The sequence below is a fragment of the Oncorhynchus tshawytscha genome, linkage group LG13, assembly GCF_018296145.1.
Source record: "Oncorhynchus tshawytscha isolate Ot180627B linkage group LG13, Otsh_v2.0, whole genome shotgun sequence".
In the NCBI taxonomy this organism is placed as follows: Eukaryota; Metazoa; Chordata; class Actinopteri; order Salmoniformes; family Salmonidae; genus Oncorhynchus; species Oncorhynchus tshawytscha.
The window spans coordinates 61,275,120-61,284,798 of NC_056441.1; the positions used below are offsets into that span (position 1 = coordinate 61,275,120).

Below are 9,679 nucleotides of genomic sequence, written 5' to 3' on the forward strand. Positions count from 1 at the left end.
TTCTAATGTGACTTGTTCACCAGCCACTCTATCAGTGAAACAGTCACAATTCATTCTGATCACCTTCTATTATGTAAATTAGTGAAATGATCTGATGCTTTGTTATATAGTCAGTAGTTAGACTACAATAGTGTGTAGATTGGTGATACCATCAGTATCACTATCACAAATACCAGTCGCTGCGGACAAAGAGTCATTACACAGCTGTAAATTATAGAGTGACTGTGTGTGTGTGACTGTGTGTGTGTGTGTGTGTGTGTGTGTGTGTGTGTGTGTGTGTGTGCGCGCATGTCCATGCGTGTCCGCACCGTCGGTTTTCGCGGCTGTTGCTGAACAGTTTGATCATGTCTGAGAGGAAGAGACGTCGAACCTCCATCAGCTCAACGCTGGGGGACGAGCTCTTCAACAGGGTCGCTACTACCTTAAGGATCACTGGAACACACACACACACACACACACACACACACACACAAACGACTTTGCTAAGTCTGCACTTTAAATACAGTTTGACTTGACTACAATAACATTCAGAGGGACAGCAGACAGACTTACTGGGGTTCTGTATCTTGATTGTAGAGTCTGGTTCAGGGTGGGGTTTGTGGACGACCTGGGTACACACCTGCTCTGTCAGGATCTGATGGGAAGAACACAGACAATCACTAAATAGGGAATAGGGTGTAATTTGGGATGTACCAAGGTAGTATCTGCTTCTAACAGGACAATGGGGTGGACATAATGAGGTTATAACCATCCCTGACCCCACTGCCACAAGATCTGCAGTTCACGGATTGGCCTGTTCAGCCATCTCAGAACCCATGGCCAGCCAGACCCGGAGCCGTGACACCTGGAGGGAAAACATACTCGACTACGAGAGATCCCCGAAGAAGAAGTGTGTGTGTATTGTAGTTATAGAGAAGTTAGAAAGAAGAATGTACCTCGTACAGCGCGTTGTAGATGGTCACTGACACAGTATTAGTGTGAAGCATCAGCCTCTCCCCCAAGAGAGTGAAGAGACTGTGTGTGTGCATGATCTCAACCTTCCTTCTGTGGACAGACACACACACACACTAACCCTGTTAGAAGTCCCTGGATGACAGTTTTACTCTTCAGACAAAACTTATTTTAACAGAAGAAGAGAAGAGGTGTGAACAGAAGAAGAGAAGAGGTGTGAACAGAAGAAGAGAAGAGGTGTGAACAGAAGAAGAGAAGAGGTGTGAACAGAAGAAGAGAAGAGGTGTGAACAGAAGAAGAGAAGAGGTGTGAACAGAAGAAGAGAGGAGGTGTGAACAGAAGAAGAGAAGAGGTGTGAACAGAAGAAGAGAAGAGGTGTGAACAGAAGAAGAGAAGAGGTGAGAACAGAAGAAGAGAAGAGGTGTGAACAGAAGAAGAGAAGAGGTGTGAACAGAAGAAGAGAAGAGGTGTGAACAGAAGAAGAGAGGAGGTGTGAACAGAAGAAGAGAGGAGGTGTGAACAGAAGAAGAGAAGAGGTGTGAACAGAAGAAGAGAAGAGGTGTGAACAGAAGAAGAGAAGAGGTGTGAACAGAAGAAGAGAAGAGGTGTGAACAGAAGAAGAGAAGAGGTGTGAACAGAAGAAGAGAAGAGGTGTGAACAGAAGAAGAGAAGAGGTGTGAACAGAAGAAGAGAAGAGGTGTGAACAGAAGAAGAACAGAAGAAGAGGAGAGAAAGAAGAAGAAGAGGTGTGAACAGAAGAAGAGAAGAGGTGTGAACAGAAGAAGAGAAGAAGAAGGTGTGAACAGAAGAAGAGAAGAGGTGAGAACAGAAGAAGAGAAGAGGTGTGAACAGAAGAAGAAGAGAAGAGAAGTGTGTGAACAGAAGAAGAGAGAGAACAGAAGAACAGAAGAAGAGAAGAGGTGTGAACAGAAGAAGTGTGAACAGAAGAAGAGAAGAGGAGAGAAGAGGTGTGAACAGAAGAAGAGAAGAGGTGTGAACAGAAGAAGAGAAGAGGTGTGAACAGAAGAAGAGAAGTGGTGTGAACAGAAGAAGAGAAGAAGGGAGAACAGAAGAAGAGAAGAGGTGAACAGAAGAAGAGAAGAGGTGAGAACAGAAGAGAAGAGGTGAGAACAGAAGAAGAGAAGAGGTGTGAACAGAAGAAGAGAAGAGGTGAGAACAGAAGAGAAGAGGTGAGAACAGAAGAAGAGAAGAGGGGAGAACAGAAGAGAAGAGGGGAGAACAGAAGAAGAGAAGAGGTGTGAACAGAAGAAGAGAAGAGGGGAGAAGTGAAGAAGAGAAGAAGGGAGAAGAGAATGTCTTTCATAGATCCAGACCTCTCTTGGGGACAGTCTTTCAGGGAGGGAGGGAGGGAGGGAGGGATAATAACTCACTTGTGTCCCAGGTGTTTGAGAAAGTATCCTAGGACTTTGAGGGACTGGACTCTGATGCTCTCAGTCTTCGAGGCCAGCAGCTTGTACATCACCCTGGAACAGGACAGGAGACATATGAGTCACATGTAGACATGTTAATGATTGTGTCTCCTATGGGCTCTGGTCATAGTGCACTATAAATGGAATGGAGTGGTGGGATGCAGACAATGAAACCAGGCTGAACTAGTCGGGTGTGCAGGGAAAGACCTCCCTGTCTGTGTTGAGAGTCTGTGTGTCGGAGTGACAACTAAATTATTTTCCTGATCAAAACTGAGCCATTCCATTTCCTGCAGTGAAGATTCTGAGAACTCCGCAGGAGTCAGTGGCTGATATACATGTATATTTCATAGAATACACAGGGCATACAGTATGTTTGATCATCAGTGTCTGAAATAAAAATGAATATGTTAATATCATATCATTTCTATGTAGATTTCTTCTTACATAATATGTGAATTATTCAACAGGTAACATGTAGATTCACAACACTGGCTCCAGTGTTAGAGATGTGATGTTATTACATGCATTTTGTGCATCAACAGAAAGGGGGCTTTGTTCCCCAAGGGCTGTGTGTGTGTGTACCTTATGCCGTTCCTCTGGTCAAAAGCTGGAATCATGGAGGCTGGGTGTTCTGACATCAGAGCCACTACCAGCTGAAGAACATCATGGATATTATCATCCTATAGATAGATAGATGGAGAGGATAGAGAAAGAGAGAGAGAGGGGGTGAGAGATGGAGAGGGATAGAGAGGGGGTGAGAGATGGGAGAGGGATAGAGGGGGTGAGAGATGGAGAGGGATAGAGAGGGGGTGAGAGATGGAGAGGGATAGGGTGAGAGATGGAGAGGGATAGAGAAAGGGGGTGAGAGATGGAGAGGGATAGAGAGGGGGTGAGAGATGGAGAGGGATAGAGAGGGGGTGAGAGATGGAGAGGGATAGAGAGGGGGTGAGAGATGGAGAGGGATAGAGAGGGGGTGAGAGATGGAGAGGGATAGAGAGGGGGGTGAGAGATGGAGAGGGATAGAGAGGGGGTGAGAGATGGAGAGGGATAGAGAGGGGGTGAGAGATGGAGAGGGATAGAGAGGGGGTGAGAGATGGAGAGGGATAGAGAGGGGGTGAGAGATGAGAGATGGAGAGGGATAGAGGGAAGAGGGGGGTGAGAGATGGAGAGGGATAGAGAGGGGGTGAGAGATGGAGAGGGATAGAGAGGGGGTGAGAGATGGAGAGGGATAGAGAGGGGGTGAGAGATGGAGAGGGATAGAGAAAGGGGGTGAGAGATGGAGAGGGATAGAGAAAGGGGTGAGAGATGGAGAGGGATAGAGAAAGGGGTGAGAGATGGAGAGGGATAGAGAAAGGGGTGAGAGATGGAGAGGGATAGAGAAAGGGGTGAGAGATGGAGAGGGATAGAGAAAGGGGTGAGAGATGGAGAGGGATAGAGAAAGGGGTGAGAGATGGAGAGGGATAGAGAAAGGGGTGAGAGATGGAGAGGGATAGAGAAAGGGGTGAGAGATGGAGAGGGATAGAGAAGGGGTGAGAGATGGAGAGGGATAGAGAAAGGGGTGAGAGATGGAGAGGGATAGAGAAAGGGGTGAGAGATGGAGAGGGATAGAGAAAGGGGTGAGAGATGGAGAGGGATAGACAAAGGGGTGAGAGATGGAGAGGGATAGAGAAAGGGGTGAGAGATGGAGAGGGATAGAGAAAGGGGTGAGAGATGGAGAGGGATAGAGAAAGGGGTGAGAGATGGAGAGGGATAGAGAAAGGGAGAGAGGGGGGTGAGAGATGGAGAGATTATAGCTCCATACAGTAGATGGACAGACCATCATCAATGGACAGACCTCACAACCCTACACAACTACAGCTCCTGAGTGGTGCAGTGGTCTAAGACACTGCATCTCAGTGCAAGAGCTGTCACTGCAGTCCCTGGTTCGAAACCAGGCTAAATCCCATCCGGCCGTGATTCTGAAGGAGCTGCACAATTGGCCCAGAGTATTCAGGGTTTGGCCAGGATAAGATGTCATTATAATGAAGAATTTGTTCTAAACTGACTTGCCAAGTTAAATAACGGTAAAAAATATATATATTTTTTAACAGCACAAAACCATGGGGGCTTGAAACTCACCTCATGCATGGTTAGCAGGTAGTTCAGGATGCTCTGCAGCTCATCTTCCTTCACACCTCGGTCCTAAGAAATGACACACACGTTTTCACACTGACCAAAGAAACAATGTGTTCCTACTATTAACAGAAACAGATGGGAAACTGCCTTAGATTGCTTAGTAAACACTGGCAGGTCTGCTATATACTGAAGCTAACGCCAGAGTGTTTGTATGCCAGTATCCAGGAGATAAACATAGGCATGAGCTATGCTGTTGATGGATAATGATTCTAATTTTGGAACCAGTTGACATATGCTGGTTTGTGAAATTCCTATAATATTGCAGCACGTTCAGTGTTCGTTCCCCAGTCTCCTGTTGTTGTTTACAGTGATGTAAAGTTTAGACACTTCTGAGGAGGAACCAGAATCTCTGCAGGAACAGATTGGAAGTTAATTGCTGTTTGAGCTGTGTGTGTGTGTGTGTGTGTACGCATGTAGCTGATGCTGTTCAGGGTTGTAGATATTTTTTATTAGTAGCCAGTTTATTTTCCCTCCGTTGTTTAAATTCTGCTTATTTCCGTAGTGGCCCCAGGCTGCAGGCCTAGGCTGCTGGGGGTGGTCGTTGTGGCAGAAATGGAGCCTGCTGCCATGTTGTTGAAGCTAAGCAATTGATTTGAACACGACACGGATGGACCTGAACCTGCATGCTGATTGGACCAAATGGTTCCAGAGAAATTACCCATGATGCCTTTCTGTTGGAGATAAACTGTTTTGGTGTGGAGGTGCATGTGTGTGTGTGTGTGTGTATGCAGTACCTTGAGGATGAGTTGTTTGAGGAACAGCAACATGAAAGCCCTGAGAGAGATGATCTCCTGCTGGGTGGGCCTTGGACCATCTGAGGACAAACACAGACCGAATCACTGGGATCAGTAACGTGCACACACATATACACACAAGTCTGATGTTGACTTCACATCTCAGAGATGATCCATCGCTATCAGAAATTTACAGAGCGCAGTACAAGTCAACAGGGTGCTGTATGCATAACACTGCCAAACCCAGATGACTGACCAGATATGAGATATGACACGTTACAGACGGTTGGTTATTGATTACAGCTGCAGCCCAGCACTATGCTCAGGACTCGGCGGTCCCGTTCTGTGAGCTTGTGTGGCCTACCACGTCGAGGCTGAGCCGTTGATGCTCCTACATGTTTCCACTTCACAATAACAGCACTTACAGTTGACCGGGGAAGCTCTAGCAGGGCAGAAATTTGACAAACTGACTTGTTAGACAAACTGACTTGTTGGCATCCTATGACGGTGCCATATTGAAAGTCACCGAGCTCTTCAGTAAGGCCATTCTACTGCCAATGTTTGTCTATGGAGATTGCAAGGCTGTGTGCTGCATTTTATACATCTGTCAGCAACGGTTGTGGCTGAAATAGCCAAATCCACTCATTTGAAAGGTTGTCAACATACTGTTCTACATATAGTGTACGTAGACAGGTTTCTGCCACAGAGAGATCAATAACACCAAGCTTTCATTTACACAAGACATATGAGAATGTATCTCTCAGAGTGAGGATAGTCCTCTACTGTCAGACACAATGTAACACAACATCTGACTGTCCTGTTTCCCCTCAGAAATCAATGGAACCCCTTCAACACAGGCTCCCTCAGCTCCTTGTCAGACTGATTAATAGAGAGCCATCTGAGAACACAGTACAGGGACAGAACAAGTCGTAGATAACAGCATCCTTAACAACACAGCTGCATCCACATGCTGCATCCAACTTAAATCACAACCAATTACATTCATGGACTGTTGATCCTCAGGCTCTCATTGGTTGGTTCAGTCAACCTGCCCCGGGCGTATTGGGCAGGAGGAGTATAAGGTTCACTTTATTGATACATGATTTATGTTTGTGTTATTAATGCAGAAATCCTTTTTCTCCTCCTCGCTACAGTGAGTCAGTGTGACTCAACTGGTAATTAATCCCATAGCAATCATGACAGTGTGCTTCCTACACACATCCTATTATAGAGACTTAGGAAATTGAACTAATTTTACTTTCACCCTTGGCTTGGTTCAGATAAAGCAGGCAGTAATAGCTTTGGATAATATTTCACAGGGTTGATCAATACTCTATGTTTTCACTGGGAGGATACACAGGTTCTCAGCCATGTGCAAGATGAGACAATATTGCCTGCGTCCAAAATGGCACCCTAATCCTTATAGTGCCCTATAGAGCTCTGGTCAAAGTAGTGCACTACGTAGGGAATAGGGTGCCACTTGGAATGTAGGAAATATTGTTACGGCTCTTATCCAAATGGATCAGTTCCAGACGCTGGGAGTGTGACCTGAAATTAGAAATGTGACTTCAGAGGATGTGACTACATAAGAGGAGCAGGACCAACAGACTGTGTGTCTAACAGAATAATTCAGAGAGCGACAGAGCACGAAAGCGAGAACGAGAGAGAGAGTGCAAGGGCGAGAGAGAGATTGTGTGTGTGTGCGAGCGCATGTTAGGGATTGAGAGAAATTGAGCCTGCACTGCAGTGGCTGTGTGTGAGAGGTTGATGCATTGGTTTAATTTGATGGCTCTCTATTTACAGACTCCCAGAGAAACCAGCAGCAACATTTCCAGAGACAAAGTGTGTCTGCGTCCCAAATGGCACCTTATTACCTACATTCCATTCCATACATAGTACACTACTTTTTACCTAAGGGCCCTGGTCAAAAGTAGTGGACTATATAGGGAATAGGGTGCCATTTGGGATGTAGCCAGAGTGTACCTGCAGCAGCAGCTCCGTTCCAACCACCATCTCTTTGTTCTTATAATTGAACACTTGATTATTTACTAGCTCTCTCCCTATCTCCCTTTATCTCTCTCCCTCTCCCTCCCATTCCCTCTCCCTATCTACAGGCAACACCACAGTGCTCTGAGACAAAGGAAAAACAGATCTAATGGAAATAGAAGGATCATAACGTAACCTCCAGGTTCTACGAACCTCAACAAACAGAACATGGCTACTAACCTCAACAAACAGAACATGGCTACGAACCTCAACAAACAGAACATGGCTACTAACCTCAACAAACAGAACATGGCTACTAACCTCAACAAACAGAACGTGGCTACTAACCTCGACAAACAGAACATGGCTACTAACCTCGACAAACAGAACATGGCTACGAACCTCAACAAACAGAACATGGCTACGAACGTCAACAAACAGAACATGGCTACGAACGTCACCAAACAGAACATGGCTACGAACCTCAACAAACAGAACATGGCTATGAACCTCAACAAACAGAACATGGCTACGAACCCTGTGAACCTCAACAAACAGAACATGGCTACGAACCTCAACAAACAGAACATGGCTACTAACCTCAACAAACAGAACATGGCTACTAACCTCAACAAACAGAACATGGCTACTAACCTCGACAAACAGAACATGGCTACTAACCTCGACAAACAGAACATGGCTACGAACGTCAACAAACAGAACATGGCTACGAACCTCAACAAACAGAACATGGCTACGAACCTCAACAAACAGAACATGGCTACGAACCCTGTGAACCTCAACAAACAGAACATGGCTACGAACCTCAACAAACAGAACATGGCTACGAAACCTGTGAACCTCAACAAACAGAACATGGCTACGAACCTCAACAAACAGAACATGGCTACAGAACCTCAACAAACAGAACATGGCTACGAACCTCAAACAGAACATGGCTCAACAAACAGAACATGGCTACGAACCTCAACAAACAGAACATGGCTACGAACCTCAACAAACAGAACATGGCTACGAACCTCAACAAACAGAACATGGCTACGAACCTCAACAAACAGAACATGGCTACGAACCTCAACAAACAGAACATGGCTACGAACCTCAACAAACAGAACATGGCTACGAACCTCAACAAACAGAACATGGCTACAAACAGAACCTCAACAAACAGAACATGGCTACGAACCTCAACAAACAGAACATGGCTACGAACCTCAACAAACAGAACATGGCTACGAACCTCAACAAACAGAACATGGCTACGAACCTCAACAAACAGAACATGGCTACGAACCTCAACAAACAGAACATGGCTACGAACCTCAACAAACAGAACATGGCTACGAACCTCAACAAACAGAACATGGCTACGAACCTCAACAAACAGAACATGGCTACGAACCTCAACAAACAGAACATGGCTACGAACCTCAACAAACAGAACATGGCTACGAACCTCAACAAACAGAACATGGCTACGAACCTCAACAAACAGAACATGGCTACGAACCTCAACAAACAGAACATGGCTACGAACCTCAACAAACAGAACATGGCTACGAACCTCAACAAACAGAACATGGCTACGAACCTCAACAAACAGAACATGGCTACGAACTTCAACAAACAGAACATGGCTACGAACCTCAACAAACAGAACATGGCTACGAACCTCAACAAACCTCAACAAACAGAACATGGCTACGAACTTCAACAAACAGAACATGGCTACGAAACCTTCAACAAACAGAACATGGCTAACAAACAACATGGCTACGAACAAACAGAACATGGCTACGAACTTCAACAAACAGAACATGGCTACGAACTTCAACAAACAGAACATGGCTACGAACTTCAACAAACAGAACATGGCTACGAACTTCAACAAACAGAACATGGCTACGAACCTCAACAAACAGAACATGGCTACGAACCTCAACAAACAGAACATGGCTACGAACTTCAACAAACAGAACATGGCTACGAACTTCAACAAACAGAACATGGCTACGAACCTCAACAAACAGAACATGGCTACGAACCTCAACAAACAGAACATGGCTACGAACTTCAACAAACAGAACATGGCTACGAACTTCAACAAACAGAACATGGCTACGAACTTCAACAAACAACATGGCTACGAACCTTAAACAGAACATGGCTACGAACTTCAACAAACAGAACATGGCTACTAACCTCAACAAACAGAACATGGCTACGAACTTCAACAAACAGAACATGGCTACGAACTTCAACAAATATCTTATACACTAGTACTGTTTGTCTCACTGTTTTTGTAACACATACTAAAGCAAAACAGGCCATGACATTAGTAAGAACAACCAAAACAAGCAATCTATAACACAATATCTATTA

General features: G+C 45.2%; 1 protein-coding gene across 1 annotated transcript in view; it reads right to left on the reverse strand.

The window, feature by feature from the left end:
- The window catches only part of LOC112266105 (neurobeachin a), a 255,505-nt gene that overhangs the window by 222,028 nt on the left and 23,798 nt on the right, over positions 1 to 9,679 (reverse strand). Inside the window, exons 9-15 of the mRNA XM_042296092.1 lie at positions 5,291 to 5,370; positions 4,500 to 4,562; positions 2,964 to 3,061; positions 2,343 to 2,435; positions 936 to 1,044; positions 553 to 634; positions 309 to 432 (exon numbers count right to left, since the gene is read on the reverse strand). Of these exons, the coding sequence (XP_042152026.1) occupies positions 309 to 432; positions 553 to 634; positions 936 to 1,044; positions 2,343 to 2,435; positions 2,964 to 3,061; positions 4,500 to 4,562; positions 5,291 to 5,370 (649 nt within the window). The remainder of the gene's footprint in view (positions 1 to 308; positions 433 to 552; positions 635 to 935; positions 1,045 to 2,342; positions 2,436 to 2,963; positions 3,062 to 4,499; positions 4,563 to 5,290; positions 5,371 to 9,679) is intronic.